At 35.3% G+C, this 17,259-nt stretch overlaps 1 protein-coding gene across 2 annotated transcripts; it reads left to right on the top strand.

The window, feature by feature from the left end:
- Positions 1-4,468: 4,468 nt before the first annotated feature.
- LOC111370420 lies at positions 4,469-15,740 on the top strand. 2 transcript variants are annotated; one of them, XM_022992112.1, is made up of 6 exons: positions 4,469-4,731; positions 5,441-5,944; positions 6,276-6,419; positions 7,199-7,439; positions 13,166-13,666; positions 14,996-15,740. In XM_022992112.1, the coding sequence occupies exons 2-6, from the start codon at positions 5,453-5,455 to the stop codon at positions 15,412-15,414; spliced, it is 1,797 nt and encodes a 598-aa protein (XP_022847880.1). In that variant the 5' UTR covers positions 4,469-4,731; positions 5,441-5,452; the 3' UTR covers positions 15,415-15,740. The 2 variants fall into 2 exon arrangements, with proteins under 2 accessions (XP_022847880.1, XP_022847879.1); XM_022992111.1 differs by having other exon boundaries at positions 4,475-4,731; positions 14,990-15,740.
- Positions 15,741-17,259: the final 1,519 nt, after the last annotated feature.

Here is a 17,259-nt window from a genome sequence, read left to right as displayed (position 1 = left end):
CAGTTATTCATAGTTTCCGACATTTTGGTAAATAGTCAGCACTGCCCCAATGGATGGAGAAAATTATTTGGATGCCCATTACTATAGCATAAGCTAGGGTTTCCCATGTTGATAGTTATGTAGGGTCTGTTTAATTGCAAAGATGAAATTTGGGTGGAAAGAAAATGAATTCCAAGGAATTGAATTGTCTAAAAATTGATTTCCTGAGAATTGTAAATTATTGTGTTTTATTGGTATAATTTTCCATGTGAAAATTTTTGAAATAAAAGCGTTTTTTGGTTTCGTTTGGCTTTGTTTTATATGAAAATTATCAATTAAAGGGATATATTTTATTGGTATTGAGAATGAAATTTGTTTCCATTATAAAAAAAATAAAAAAAAAAAAATAACCAAGAAAATCATCTATCTTTTGGTATTTGTTTGACTTTGTTTTACATGAAAATTGTCAATTAAAGGGAAATAATTTTTTACAATAATTCTTATAATTTATTTCCATTGCACAGAAAAAAAAAAACTACCTGGAATTCCATTTCCCGTCATATAGGTGGGAAAACAAATTCAATGAAAAACAAGAAATGGTCACCGTGTGAAGGAAAGAGGGAATTCCAATTGCCAAAAAATTAATGCCTATCAAACACCAAAAAAAGTGGAAAATGGAAAACATTTTCCATGGAATTGGAAGTGAATCAAACATACCCGTAGTTCAGCTCGTTGTACTTGTTACGGAGCACGAGAATGATTCTAGCTGGTATTACACTAATTTCAAAGTTAGCATTTGGAGTTCCATACTTGTCGATATTCCTTCCTTAATGAAAAGGTGGAGGATTACTTCTTCTTTATCCATGACAGCTAGCAACTCGGCCCAAATGAGATGGAGAGAGTTTGTACTCTCCCCATTCGTTACCACAAAATTTGTGATTATTTTATTATGTTAGGTTTCGTTGTATTCATTCAACCTATTATTTATTTGTTAAGCTTTGTCTTGCAAGTTACTATTCTTTAGATATCAACTTGACCACCAAAAAAGACGGCGCTACAAGGCCCTTACGGAGGCATAAGAGGTGCAACTTTCTCATTAGTTACTCCAACCTTTCCACTATTGAACTCCTTATTGCCTACCTTATTCCATCGACTTTTAAGTCTCATCTTCTATTAATTTTACCTATGTTTTATTATTATTATTATTTTTTTTTATCAAGGTGTCCGCCTTCGACGACTATTTCTTGGGTCTGTGATCCGGGCCCTTTTCACACAGACCAGTTAAATCGCGGAATGTGCTTCCAACTGACCAGGATCCGAGCACCCATGTTCTGCTTACATATTACCTCATTTCTTCTTTTACTTTCGTCATGCTTAATCATGTTTCTGTTCAGGCCCAAATGCAAAGAAGAGGTCTTTCAAGAATGCAAAAGCTCGGTAAGCATAGATGATCTCTTAGAAAAAGGCTGTTGTTGAAGTGGCCAAGGATGAGATCCCCTTCGTGACTCTAGATTTTGTTCTACTTCAGCTGGATGCTCCTTTAGCTCCATTGCATATGAGCTCCAACTCTTTTCTTCTTTACTCGAACCTAGAGAGGCTTGACATAGGCGAGTGCCCAAAACAATTCCTCAACTTTATGCATGCCCTATCTCCACCTTAGGATATAACTTTTTTTTATCCCATTTTCCTGGTTCAAACAGTGTTTTGCTCTTTACTCGTAGTTGAACCTTGGTTCAGTAACTTCATTTAGAAAAAATGAGCTTGTCCGAGTCCTACATAACTGATGTCTTTATGCTAATTGAGACATGATCCATGTGTTGTCTGTAGCTGATAAAGTAAACACTGATATTGCTACTATCCAAAAAAATTCAGCAATATCCCATGTCGAAAGAGGTGGAAAAGAGTCAGCTTGCGAAGAAGGAAAGGAAATATGATGAGAGCCCGAAGGAATTGGAAGCTCATCTTTAGGACGAGTAGGAGGCCAGAGCCCAATCTGAGCGAAGGGTTGAGGAGGCCTGGGCTAGACTTGAGGTGGAAAAGGCCTGCGCTGAGAAGCAATAAATGACTATAAAGCATCTTATTTAATGTTATTAAAAAAGTAATTTTTGTTAAAAACTTTTCTAATTTGCCCTTATTTATATTTGTACAATTTCAATATTAAGTAGGAAGAATTGATTAAAATTAGACAAATTAAATAAGGGTATATTAATAAATGAACAAAACAAACATCTTCAATAAGAAAAGGACTATATAGTTGGGACAAAAAAATAAGAAAAATAAACTTATATAAATGGGACGAAGAGAATATTACAATTTAACCACCCTAATATATACCTCATTTGGTACACATTAATGTAAAAATGAGAATGAAAAATATAATCGTTGTGAACCCTACACAAGATATAGAAAGTCAAATATGATGATTTGATGTGATGGATAACGGTCATATTTTTCATTTTAATGTGCAAATAATGAGAATCAAACGTGGCATAGATCTACACTTCAATCAATTAAAACTTTATTTTACTCCCATAAGTTTTGATTATTTTTCCTTCTTCACCAATCTAAGAATTCAAAATTGCCCATTCTCTATCTTCTACAAATTACATCATATGAATCTCCAAAAAAAAAAAATTTGTTCAAGAATCAAATATCATGGTGTAAATGTGGGTGCGTGTGTAAAAAGTCAAAAGTGCAAGAAAAGTAGTATAGAGGCAGGGCCAACAATACCCCAACCCTAGCCACACCAAATCCACCAAAGTTACCATAACTAGGGATGGATTATTTTGTTGAAAAAGTGTGCAACTTTTGGGGAGCAAATATGTATGGGCCCTAAATCCCCACAAAACATATAATAAATGGTATCCAAGAAATATGATATTTTTTTGAAAATTTTGGTATATTTGATCCTCAAATATTGTCTCATTAACAAGTTGGTAACCAATATTTAGCCCCCCGTTTGGCCCCCATTTTTTTTTTCAAATTTTAATATTTTGAATAATTTTTTTGAAGAATGTGTATTTGAAAAAGAACGAAATGTTTTCGATTTACGTGTGATATTAATTTTTGAAAGATTATGTAATTGAAAATAATAGAGAGAAAAAAAAATGAAAGAGAATGGAGCCCAAATGAGGGGTTTAAAAACGAGCAAGTTAATTTATCTTCTGATATAGTTGCATCATCAGTTATAGTCGAAACGATCTAAACTTTCATTACATTTCTCACGGCATTCACAAAAATTCAACTCATCGAATCTTTAAGCACTAATTCAAATTGTAAATCGGCAAAATGCACCACTCGCACTTGCTAAGGAATGAGGCTAGTGACAACACACACAGTCCTTATCCTAACTTTTAATATTTTATTTTCTTTTATTTTAACCTTTGTAAATAAATTGTATTTAGAAATAAAAAATAAATTGCCCCTATTTGTTATCCTTTATTTTCCATTATTTTGTCTACGGTACTCATTTTTAACCACACATTTTTCATTAAAATAATATTATATGCAAATGAAAAAAATTTCCTTTTTTTTTTAACCATACACTTTCTATCAGTTACTATTTTATAATACAGTTTTTCAAATTAATGGGGCTCAAACAATGCCTTAATAAGTAAAATTGGACAGAAAATAGAGATATTTTAATTTCTAACCCACCACTTCCTGCACTACTCCCATTGCCATTCCTCGTAAAGAAAAATCTACGTTCATAAAATTAAATATATGATCACATAACAGCTTCACACGGATTTGAATACTTTCCATCTATAAGAATAATTGTTGCAACTATAGTAAAAGTAGAAATAGCAATGGGACGGATCGGGGCAACCTCCCCCGCCCCTCGTCCTGTTGGGTAATTTTATGCCCCGTTACTCGTTTAAGGTGGATTAAGTCGAGTCAGCGCCCCCATTTAATAATAGTTAATTTTTTTTAAATTTTTTTTTGATAATTCATTTTATTGCTCATTTTCATTAAAGTGAAACAAATAATATGTTTATTAAGTTTTTAAATTTATTTATTTATTTTTAAAAGTTAAAATATTCAAATATATTTGGTAAACTAAGGTTTCTATTGTTTGTCATGTTATCTGTACCCATCCCGATGCGAAATCCAACTAAGTGAGTAATCCTTGTCCAATTCAAGACAGGACACTTATTTTTTTTTCTTTTTGTTTTTTTTGTGCCATTTCGAAGTAAAATGCCTCAACGAACATATACACTTTGAAGGTTATAAACTGACTTCTTACTATAGTAGTATACTGGTGACTACAGTGCAATTATTATTATTATTATTTCTGCTCATCCTTTTCCTCCATCAAAATTTCCATATGCCTTGAATTTGTTCCTCATCAAATCAAATCAAAGATTGAAAAAGAGTGTGTGATCACTCAAATGATGAGTGGAAAAATAGAAAAGTAAAAGAATGAAAGTGACAGCAAAAATAATCTATCAATAATATTTCTACTTTTCTACAAACTGCTTGCACATAATAATACTGTGTTATTATTATTAATATTTCTTTGTCTAAAAATAGTCTTGGTTTCTATTTACAGAACTTCTCTTCTTTACCACAGGAGGGTCTCTCTGTGACAAATGCACGCATGCACTAAACTGTGCTAGATGACTCCTATATGAATATGACAGTATAAACTTTTTGATTCAGAGATTCTTTATTATAAATCGATTGATCTTGCAGATGGGAGTGGGGAAAAAAAATTGGTGCTGGGCATGAAGTTATTTAGTGTACTGACAGGTGGGTTTTCTTCAAATTTGCTAAAGGTTCAATTTTTATTATTTTCAGATTTAAATTTCGCTCAACTCATGAGGTGTGTGCGCTATATCCATTAGGTTTGAATCTTATAGGTTATTCTTTGAAGAGTACTGTTCCCACATATCTTCTGGTCCAGGGTTCATCATTTCTGTCTACCAGTTTCTTTCACAGAATTGGGCTATTTATTTTTGTTCTTTGTTGCTGTTATTGACTTTGTTGGGTTTTTATTTCATGAAAGAGTTGAACTTTCCCTTCATTGTTTGTTTTTAGCTTTTCTGTTTGGAAATGTGGGGGTTTTTTAATCAGCAATAATCAATAGCTTATGTTGTTTTATAATGCCTAGATATGTTTTCATTAGTGTTCTCTGAAGGACTTCCTCTGTTTCTCTTGAAATCCTTTAATTGTGGCTGGTTTCACATCTTTTGGTTCTCTTTTTGATTGTTCGATTTCATTGCCAATGTAAATTTCCATTTTATGGAGTTGGGAGGGACCTGTTCTATTATGTTCTTATTCAATTCCAAGCGTTGCATCATGTTTGTCATAAACGCAACTGAACTCAACTCAATTAAGCTTTATCAAATACTTATTCTGAGAAAGCTAAAAGATATTGAGTATCTCATTTCAGTTCAAGCGTTTTCCTCTTTTGGGTCTTTAAGGAAAATGCACGTTATATTTAAGATGAAACTTGCAGGAAAGCTGAAATATGGAACGGGCTAAAGTCGATTTAAGAGCCCATCACTTTGGTTCTGCACAATCAGAGGAATCAGCTTTGTATTTTGATCGAGAATGCTGCCAAAATCTCAATCTGCCCTTTTCAAGTCCGGTTCCATTACAAGCCTTTGCATCAGGTGGTCAGGTCGACAGCAATGCTGCTTATTTTTCATGGCCTACTTCCAGCCAGGTAACTGATACTGCAGAAGATAGGGCAAGTTACTTTGGAAATCTTCAGAAAGGGGTTTTACCTGAAACTTTTGGACGACCACCATCAGGGCAGCAAGCTACAAGCTTACTTGAACTGATGACAATAAGGGCATTTCACAGCAATTTTTTGCGTCGCTTTAGTCTTGGAACTGCAATTGGCTTCAGGTTCAGGCGTGGTGTGATGACTGATACACCAGCTATACTTGTCTTTGTTGCTCGAAAAATTCACAGACAATGGCTTCATCATGCTCAATGTCTACCCGCTGCTCTCGAGGTTCTAAATTATGGTGTTTGTCTTTAATTTTGGTTATCTTCTGGCTTTTACCTTTAGGTACTGCTGATTTGAAAATAATCATGAGTTTTGGCTTTCACACTCGTAAAAGTTTTCATGGGGATGATGTCTACTGGGTTGGATTCAAATTTTGGAAGTTCTTTAGGATCGTGTAACTTGCAATTATTATGCAAAAATGTAGTAATTAACAGCGTTAGTGGCGACATTAAAAGTTATTAAAAGTTTTGGACATAGTCATGGAAGATATAGAAGTTCTTTCCCGTAACTCTTACAAGCTCCTGGGATTTGAGTGTCTTTGTCATATCTTGAACAGGGACCTGGAGGTGTATGGTGTGATATTGATGTTGTTGAATTCTCTTATTATGGAGCACCTGCAGCCACCCCAAAGGAACAACTCTATACAGAACTTGTAGACGGCTTGCGTGGAAGTGATCCATGCATTGGTTCTGGTTCCCAGGTAATAAAAAATGTTTCTCTTAGCATTCTCATGCTTCGTGTAACATAGCATGCTCGTATTCTTTCAAGTAAGAGAATGGTCTTTCATAGTAAATGTAACAAAAAGAAATGCTAAATGCAGACCTAGATTACATAAATCTTCTCTCATGGCAGTGCTTTCTACTAGGATGCTGTTAATGATTTTCAGAAGTTCCCTCAGACAATTTTTATTGTACTCCTGGTACCTTGTCACTGCTCATTTATGTGTCTTAGGTATTAAACAGAGGGTTTGTGATGACAGTTAGTCTGAAGTACATGGTTTGTCATTATTAAGGATTCTTATGGTATACAATTCTATTAATTACTTAACTTACCAATTAGTTGCTCTGTGTTATTCTTAGTTGCTATGGAAATAATTAAGGATTCATTGATGAGAAGTACAGTACTTATCTAATATTTGGCAGTGTATTTTTAAAAACGAATTAATCAGGCTATTTACTGAGTGAATGAATTGACTTGAGCATTTGATGATGTGTATGCCATATAGTCACTGTATTTTAATTTTGGCAATTTGTATCTCCATTTCTCCTCTTATTGACATCAATTTCTCATTATGCTCCGAATCTAGAACACTTCTAATAATGTACATAACACACTATGTCATAGACCAGTGTAATTATTTCGGCCTTTATACCTTGATGTTGCCATTTCTACATGGATTCAAGCACTCTCCCTTTATTATATTCCTGCTTGTTTCCTTGTTAAGCCATCCCAGTGCTTAATAATCTTATGCATTTTTAGGTTGCAAATCAAGAAACATATGGAACATTGGGTGCTATTGTCAAAAGTCGGACAGGAAATAGGAAGGTTGGTTTCCTAACTAATCGGCATGTGGCAGTTGATCTTGATTACCCAAGTCAAAAAATGTTTCATCCCTTGCCCCCAAATCTTGGGCCAGGGGTATATTTAGGTTCCGTGGAAAGGGCTACATCATTTATAACAGACGATCTTTGGTACGGAATTTTTGCTGGAACAAACCCAGGTAAAGCATTTCAAGATAATAAAATGCAATTAATTAATAATTATTCACCACCTGCTACCAATTATTGAAGAAGTTTGCGTTTCTTATGTATTCTGCTTTTTTGATTCTGATGTCTAGATAAATAATTCTCAATGAACGGAGAATTATAGAAAATGTGTGAGCATGAAGAGTCATGCATGTAGAGTGTCAATTTTCCTCAAGATAAAGAAATGACCAACTGAAGAGGCAAAAGGTGGCAAGATTGCCGTAAGCTTTTGTTAGTAATTTATTATACCATTTGTAAGAATTTAAGAAAGAAAGATAATTTTCCTTGTTCTTATTCTTAGGAATGATACATCTCTCTATATATATACACACACGCAATTAGGATTCTATATTAGGTAATTATATAAACTAGGAATCTACATAATTAATCCCTATAATTAGGTCTTGCCTTATTTACATTCTGTAACACTCCCCCTCAAGTTGGAGTATAGATATTAATCATGCCCAATTTGTTACAAATATAATCAACTTGAATTCCATTTAGAGATTTTGTGGAAATATCTCTTAGTTATTCTACAGTCTTCACATATCCTATAGAGATTAAATTCTGCTGCACCTTCTCATGAATGAAATGACGGTCAATCTCAAGATGCTTAGTTCATTCATGAAATACAGGATTAGGTGTAATATGAAGAGCAGCTTGATTGTTATTCCACAACTTTGCTGGTATTGAAGTCTTAAGATCAACTTCGATTAAAAGTTGATATATCCATATTATCTCACACATAGACCGTGCCATAGCTCTATATTCTGATTCTGCACAAGATCGGGACACAATATTTTGCCTTTTACTTTTCCATGAGACCAGGCTTCCCCCAACAAAAACTTAGAAGCCAGTAGTAGATCTTCGATCAATCTTGAAACTTGCCCAATCTGCATCTGAAAAGCATTCAATGTGAGTATGTCCATGATTTTTGTACAGTATCCCACGTCTAGGAGCTCTCTTTAAATAACACAAGATCTGTTCCAAAGCTGCCCAATGGTAAACTGGTGGGAAGACATAAATTGATTTACAACACTAACAGGATACACAATATCGGGACGAGTTACTGTAAGATATTTCAATTTCCCAACCAGTCTTCTATACTTCTTAGTAAGTTGCAAATTAGAAAGCATTGGAGCACTGCTTGGCTTAGCTCCCAACTTTCCTGTCTCAGTTAATAAGTCAAGCACATATTTTCTCTGAGATAAGAAGATGCATTTCTTGCTTCTTGTCACCTCAACTCCCAAGAAATACTTCAATACTCCTAAATCTTTTGTGTGAAATTGGGCGTGAAGAAAGGACTTCAGAGATGAAATTCCCATATTATCACTGCCAGTAATAACAATATCATCGACATACACAAGGAGAATAATGTCGGATTCGGAATGTTTGTAGAAGACTGAGTGGTCAGACTTGCTATTTTGCATTCCAAACTTTTCCACTGCCTGACTAAATTTTTCAAACCAAGCACGTGGACTTTGTTTCAAACCAATAAAGACTTTCGAAGATGACACACTTTCCTGTTCTCCCCCTGTACAACAAATTCAGGTGGTTGCTCTATAAAAACGTCCTCCTGGAGATCACAATGTAAGAAAGCATTTTTTATGTCTAATTGATGCAAAGGCCAATTATGAGTAGCTGCCATAGAAATAAATAAACAAATAGATGTTAATTTAGCTGCAGGAGAGAACGTGTCAGAATAATCCACACCATAAGTTTGAGCATAGCCTTTAGCCACAAGACGAGCTTTAAGCCTAGCCACTGACTCATTAGGATTGAATTTGACTGCAAACACCCACTTACATCCAATAGCCTTTTTTTCTACAGGCAAATTCACCAAATTCCAAGTACCATTAGCATCTAAAGTATTAATCTCCTCTATCATAACATCATGCCAACCATCATGAGATAAGGTTTCATGAACAGTTTTCGGAAGAGTCACATATTCTATAGAGGTAACAAAAGAAACAAATGATTGGATCCGATGCTGAAGAAGAGTCAGGTGCCGAACATGCATCAAGAGGGTTTCATCGTCTGGAATACACCTGGTGAAAAGGTGGTGATGGTGTGGGATCAACAGGTGTAGAAGCAACATTATTTGACTCGTAAGTGACATGATAAATTAGTAGATCATCATCCTCCCCCTTACTGGAAGAAGTATAAGAAGTAGGAAAGAAAGGAATGTGTTTTAGAAATGTGACATCTGCTAACACAAGATACTTGTTAAGACTCGGACAGTAGCATCAGTACCCTTTTTGTAGACGAGAGTAACTCAGAAGCACACATTTTAATGATTTGGGATCCAATTTAGTTAAATGAGGACAAATATCATGAGCATAACGAGTACTACCAAATATTCTAGGATCAATGGAAAACAAGGATTTAGTAGGGAAAAGGACATTATAAGGAGTTTCAACATGAAGAACAGATGGAGGCATGCGATTAATCAAGAAGCAGGCTGTGGAGACTGAATCAGCCCTAAGTTGCTTAGGAACGTGCATTTGGAATAGGATTGCTCTAGCCGTCTCAAGGAGATGTCTATTTTTTCTTTCAACTATACCATTCTGTGAGGATGTGTCAACGCACGAGGATTGATGAAGATTACCATTTTGTAGCATGTAAGACTGGAAAGAACCGAAAAAATATTCTTTGGCATTATCACTTCTCAATTTATGTACCGAAATATTAAATTGTGTTTTAATTTCAGCACAGAAGACACTAAAATGAGAAAATATTTGGAACAATTTTTCATTAAATAAAGCCAAGTCACACGAGAAAAATCATCAATAAAGGTAACAAAATACCGAAATCCAATTTTGGACACAATAGGACAATAGCCCAAAACATCTTAATGAACTAACTCAAAAGGAAAACTAGCTCTTTTGTTGACTCGAAGAATTGAGGACAGACGATGATGTTTTGCAAACTGACATGACTCACAATCTAAAGACAATACATTCTGAAACTAAGGTCATAATTTCTTCAATAACAATAAATATGGATATCACAATCGACAATGTGCTTCAAAAGGAGTTAAGACACCTGAACACGCAATGGACTTGGGCACTTGGATATCTAGAATATAGAGACCGCTTGATTCATGTCCTTTACCAATAATCTTCTTCGTCATAAGATCCTAAAAAAGACAGTAATCGCGAAAAATGCGACAAAACAATTTAAGGTCAAGTAAGTTTGCTCACAGACATTAAATTGAAAGAAAATTGTGGTAAACTAAATATAGAGGATAAGGAAATTAATGGAGTTGGATTAATAGTGCCAGAATCGAGAACAGAAGATGTAGAACCATCGGCTAAACTAACATCGCAAGGAGATATGTGCGACTGAAAAGTAGAGTAGAGACTAGGATTACTTATCACATGATTTGTGGCACTAGAATCAATAACCTATTTTGAGGAAGATGAGAGAAGATATATGCTAGGTTTACCTGTCTCAGCAGGAGCAAAGATGGGGTGAGATGAATTCTTCAATGCTTCCTGGTACTGAGTAAATTTGACAAATTCATCTTCAGAAACTGTAATGGTCTGCTCATAAGGTGTAGCAATAGTAGTTGCGATATGAGCAGAGTGAGATTTCTGAGACTTATTGTGCAATTTTCAGCACGAGTATTTGGTATGACCTGGCTCATGACAGTAGTAGCATACAACTCCCCCTTTATTCTGACTTAGATTAACCCGACTACCTGTACCCCCACCTCTTGTATTACCTCTACCACTACGACTGATAAGAGAACTAGAAGGTTGAATAGATGAAGCAACAGAAGCACTAGTATTTGTGCGAAGTACTTTAGTAAATATTTCTTGTAGATATGAAATCTCAGCACTGGAGAGAATCTGGGATTTGGCAGTCTCAAACTGAGGATAAGACCAGCTAAAAAACTCATCACAGCCATTTGCTCCCGCTGAACTTGTTGAACTTTCACATCCAGACTAAAAGGTAACAAGATACTCAATTCTTCATAGATCTTTTTGAAATTCATAAAATAAGTCTGGAGTGACTGATCTTATTGTTCAGTATGGTAAAAATCCTTATAGACTTCATAAATACGTAACATATTCCCTTTCCTAGAGTACATAAATTCTAAATATTTCATTAATTCCTTAACATACTCACAGTGATTAATTAGACTGATTATCTTAATATCAATGAATTACAGATTTGTAAGAATAATCTAGCATCATCTTGTAGCCATGTTTGGCTATTATTATCCTTCAGTGGATCTTCAATAAAATAATTGTCCATAAAGATACTCCGCAAATAAATCCGAAGAGTCTTACACCAATCTAAATAATTTGGACCAACCAACTTATGCTCCGTAATTTTAAACATCACTGGAATGACATCAGTCATAGCTAAATTTTTTTACTTGTCGTCCATAGAAATAAAACACAAGATCCAAATAACAAATCAAAAGAAATCAACAAATAACGGTCCAAATCAAACACAATCCAAACAAATGTGCTTGGTCCCTAATCCAATAAAATGAGTCAAATAGCCTAAATTAATCAAACAAGCCAAGGTAGAAGAATACCCGACTCTCAGGCCCAAAAGAAACCACACCTAATCACAACCCTTCAAATCCACAGAAGGTCCAAATCATCACACTAATCACCGATTGCCAACAGCAAGAGAAAACCCCGACACCAAAGTTGCAGGTTCAGATCCTGCCGTTCACGCCACACAATCGTTGGTTCAGATGCATCGCACAACAACTGGACAGAAAGGACAACTCAACCAGTCACCTACTGTCGCGGTCCAAGAAAACGGCGATACCACAGCGCCGCACCCCACCCCACAAAATCGCACGTTGACAGGATGTCTTCCAACTTTCGACCACCACGAAAACTTGAGTTCCGGCAAGACCACGATTCAGCAAAAGGCCGGCTCTGATACCATGTAAGAATTTAAGGAATGATACATACATATATATACACAATTAGAATTCTATATTAGGTAATTATATAAACTAGGAATCTACATAATTAATCCCTATAGTTAGGCCTTGCCTTATTTACATCCCGTAACACCATTCTATTTGTAGATCAGTTTGAAAAAACTTAAAAATTTATGTACCAGTAACATACCGGATGTCACCAATTATATAAGCATGTGGCCCATACTTGTTTACCATTGTAATAGATTAGTCGGTCTACATTTGTAGCATAGAGTATGACAGTAATTCCTTCACAAGTCTTTCTACTGTTTCGTTGTATCATTAGAATCTATTAAATATTTCTCATTTTTTTATGGTCTTACTTCCACCTGATTTTCCTCGGCTTTGCTCTGGAATGTGTATGGGCTAAGTTACTGATGAGAAAGCCTTTTACTCATGTTATTGTATAATTACTCATGATTCCACGGTACCCAAACATTCAGATTCAGTGAACAATATTTGTAACTTGAGATTATTTTGCTTTTAAAGTACATGAGGTAAAATATTTGCTTGGTGGAGGATGATTTGAACTTTCATGCTACAATTCCACCTTTAAAAGTAACTTCCCATTGGGTATATTGAGCTTTAAAATTTTTGGTTAATAGTTGTATACAACAATAATATGATTGCTGAGTCCTTTTTTGCATCTTTAGAAACTTATCTAGTTATCCAGTATAATAAAGGTGTGTCTAATTTCATATTTGTACTGAAAGGTCTCTAATTGAGTCCTGAATCCCATACTTGCAGAAACATTTGTTCGAGCAGATGGGGCTTTCATCCCTTTTGCAAAAGATTTTAACATGGCCAATGTGACTACACTTGTAAAAGGTCTAGGTGAAATTGATGATGTCAATAATATAGACTTGCAGTCTCCTATCAATAGTCTCATTGGAAGACAAGTGGTGAAAGTTGGAAGGAGCTCTGGCTTGACAACTGGGACCATAATGGCCTATGCCCTAGAGTATAATGATGAGAAAGGGATTTGTTTCTTCACCGATTTTCTTGTTGTTGGTGAGAGTCAACAGACATTTGACCTTGAAGGCGACAGTGGCAGCCTTATTCTTTTGACAGGTCAAAATGGGGAGAAACCCCGGCCTGTCGGAATCATTTGGGGTGGGACAGCTAATCGGGGTCGGTTGATATTAAAAGTTGGCCAGTCTCCCGAGAATTGGACCAGTGGAGTTGATTTAGGGCGCCTTCTTGATCTCCTTGAACTTGATCTCATCACATCCAAAGAAGGCCTCCAAGGTTAGTATAGGTTTAATTGCCCTCATGACTGGTATTAACTCGATCCATTTTGTAATATTAAGCCCCTGTTTGGTATCGATTAAGTCAAAATCAAGAACTCATTTCAATCATATATTTTATGGTCCCACAATTTTTCAACTACACATTTCATAAATATCTATCAAAATCTACTAAAAATCTTATTTTAATCCCCACCAAATAGGGAATAAAGACAATATTTAGCCCCCGTTTGGTAGCAATATTTCACCCCAAAAAATTGATTTTTTTGACCGTTATTTCACTGTTTAAAACGTCATTTTTTACTTCTTTGCCCACAGGTGGGACTCACTTAATGGTCAAAAAATCAATTCTCATAATCATTATCGAACTGACCCTTAATTTATATACATTTCGTCTTGCCTAACAACTTAAACATTTAGATTCATGGGCTCAACAAGGTATCAAGTCACGCAAAGGTCGTGAACTCGAATTTCATAGCCACCCATTTAAATGAATTTGTGATGTTAGGCTGTAGTGGGAAAAATAAATAAATCCTGTCTACATGTGAGGGATCGTTTTGAAGACACTATTTAAATGATATATATTTGGTTCTATCTAATAACTTAAGTTTTTAGATTAAGTGACTCAATAGCAGACCTATTTATTAAAAGCTAGCTAATATTTAATCAAGAAAGAAGATATAAATATGATTGATTTTTTTTTTTTAATTTTTTTTAATTTTTTTTTTGGGGCTCCATCAGGCTATCGAAATAATACTATTAGGCCTGAGAAAAGTTATTTATTGGATTATAATTTACGATTTAAGAAAATTGGGGTGCATTCCTGCAAAGATTATACAAACATGCTTGCTTATGGACCTGCGTTCTTGTGAAAGAAATGCCCACCGACCAATAAAGGCATTAGATTCACACTTGCACCTAAATTACATGAAGTATTAAATGTACACGATTGACCAGTACTGCAAGGTATTTTGAAATTCCCTGGGTTTTTTAACTTTGGAGGCAACTTTTTTAGGAGAATAACACTGCACTGTTCAATTAAAGCCTTTGTCTCGAACTCCAAAAGCTTCCTCTTCTTAGACACCATCTCTATTTCAACTGTTTTATATGTCTATCTATTTTGATGGTTTGTATTCCACTTCTATTTCTTAGCAGAGTTTTTGTAGTCCTGGGAAAAATTGGGTCTAGGTTGAAGGGTGAGAAGGAGAAAAACAACTTTAAAATAGCCCCCATGCGTTTTAATTTCTTTACCTTTTTCTCTGTCTTCTTTTCTATGATACCTTTTCCTGATTAAGCTTGTTTTTGTTTCCTATTGCATATATAGTGGCAGTTCAAGAGCAGAGAAATGCAGAAGGTGGTTCTACTGTTGGAGAGTCGTCACCACTTGAGCGCGTTACTGCAAAAGATAAATCCGAAGAAAACTTTAAGCCAGTTGCTTTGAGCATCCAACAAGTTTCTACTGACAATTATTCTCATCAAGGAGTAATTCCAAAACTGAGGCATGAGGACTTTCATATTGATTGCAGCATTGGGAGAGCTCCAGGTGTAGAGCACCAGTTCATCCCGAGTTACTCTGGTAAATCTCCAGTAAATCAAAACCATCAATGTGAGCAGGCTGCATTGAAAAACCTCTCATATTTAAGAAATGGGCTGGAAGGAGAGGTTTATGTTTCTTTGCAGTTAGGTGAACCAGAACCAAAGAAAAGAAAGCATTCTGATGCTTCATTGGACATTGGAAACTCAAAATAATAAATTGCTCCATTTTTGTTCCTTGGATTATCCTTGGGAAAAGTCTCTGTGCAGGCCTCTCCCTACCACAATACGGCAAGGGTGTTCGGCTGGTACTTCACTGCTAGAACTTTATTATCATTCTTTTACCCATATTTTTGTGAATGTTATAGTTATAGGTTATAATATATGAGTTAAATAACATGCAAGGCAAATGCTGTAAAGGGAATTATAAACATATTGTGGGTTGTATATCAATATTATGCATGTTAGAAGTCTAGCCCCAGTTAATAATGTACATGATGAAGCATAACTCCTATTCTTTAGTGAAAAATTGTTCTAGTAAATATGTATCCCTTGGATTGATCTGTACTTGCTCATTCTCACCAGTGTTTGCACAAACCATTGGCAACTTGAAGCACATTAGGTAACAGACAGTTACATTCACACGCCTATACAGCAAGACTTGCGGTAAATTTTTATTTCTGATTCTGCATGGCTGAGTGCCAAAGGCAGGAAAATGTTAAGCCATTGCTTTCTACATTCTTTACATGTATCATCTTCTACTAGGAACAAGGGATTCACAAGGGAAATGCTTTTATACACAAAGAAGCTCCATTTGCTTCTGATCAGAACAACTTTACAAATGTAATAGCTTTCTTATGCTTTTTCTGAAATAGATGAAGCATTAAGCTCATAGTGCTTATGATCAATTAGGGACTGCAATGGGACGGGGTCCCCGTCGGGTAATTTCCAGCCCTGTTACCCTCTTAAAGCGGGGCGGGGTGCTTGCCCCCTTTAGTACCCGTTTCATTTCATTTTATTTAATTTTATATAGTTTTTGATAATTCATTTTATTGCCCCCCATTTAATAAAGTGGGACAATAATATATTTATTAAACTTTTAAATTTATTTATTATTTTTTGAAAGTTAAATTATTCAAATATATTTGGTAAAGTAATTTTATTGAGTGTCATATGCTTTTGATAATCTTAGTTGCTATTTTGTATTAGAATTAATAAAATTTCGTGGAGATTTTTTATTTAAAATATTGAATTCTAAAAAAAAAAAAAAAAAAAAAATTAAATAGAGCGTGACGTGTTCCTTGTTACCCGTACCTGTCTTGGGGCTAAGCTCCACACCCCACCCTTGAACCGAATACTTGATTAAGTGGGTAATTTTCGCCTTGTTTGGGGCAAGGCCCCCCAAGGTATTTGGGTTTGCCAAGGTTTTTTTTGCCATCCCTAATGATAATCTTTTTGGGATTGAACTATAAAGGTGAACTATAAAGGTGGTATGACCATCTTCTTGCAACACTTTGACCACCTTCAATACGAGAGGACTGGCGAGCACTGACTTCCCCTCGTGCTGGTTCTATCAATTTCCCCCCTCTCCATATTGAACGGTAGCCCATGCTCACCTCTCATCCTGAATCTGCTAATAGATATCGAGCCCACTAAGGACATGTTATTGGTTGTCTCAGTCTTCCATAATGATTTCCCATTCCTTTGAGTGAAGTTACCTGTAAACCCTATGTTTTATTGCTTCCAACGTAAAATGAAGTAAGTTGAATTACAGAATCATTTACTGGATTGTAATAAGGATCATGATTTGCCTTAAGCCAATGCTTGAGAATTATGTACTCATGATGTAGTCACGAAGGATGTCATGTGGTCTCTTGGGACTCAAACCCTCGCTTCTATGCGTATCCCGTCTGTCGCGAAGAAGGAATTAACAAGAAAACCAAGTTACTGAAGATATAGAAATTTAAGTAGCCATTTGCAACTAAATTTAGTTGAGTTTTAACATGGAAATTCATCGATGTTCTAAGTTTGGTACCGCTAAAAAATCTGATTAAAATTTAA

This window comes from Olea europaea, chromosome 21, assembly GCF_002742605.1.
Source record: "Olea europaea var. sylvestris chromosome 21, O_europaea_v1, whole genome shotgun sequence".
NCBI lineage: Eukaryota > Viridiplantae > Streptophyta > Magnoliopsida > Lamiales > Oleaceae > Olea > Olea europaea.
Note: the sequence above shows the minus strand (reverse complement) of the source record. Positions and strands in the feature narration are given on the sequence as shown.

What these genes read in the sequence shown, in the direction of transcription:
- LOC111370420 (XM_022992111.1), top strand. Translation starts at nt 5,453, where the DNA reads ATGGAACGGGCTAAAGTCGATTTAAGAGCCCATCACTTTGGTTCTGCA. An exon ending in GTCTACCCGCTGCTCTCGAG is followed by an intron (nt 5,945 to 6,275) that starts GTTCTAAATTAT and finishes TATCTTGAACAG; the next exon opens with GGACCTGGAGGTGTATGGTG. An exon ending in ATCCAAAGAAGGCCTCCAAG is followed by an intron (nt 13,667 to 14,989) that starts GTTAGTATAGGT and finishes TTGCATATATAG; the next exon opens with TGGCAGTTCAAGAGCAGAGA.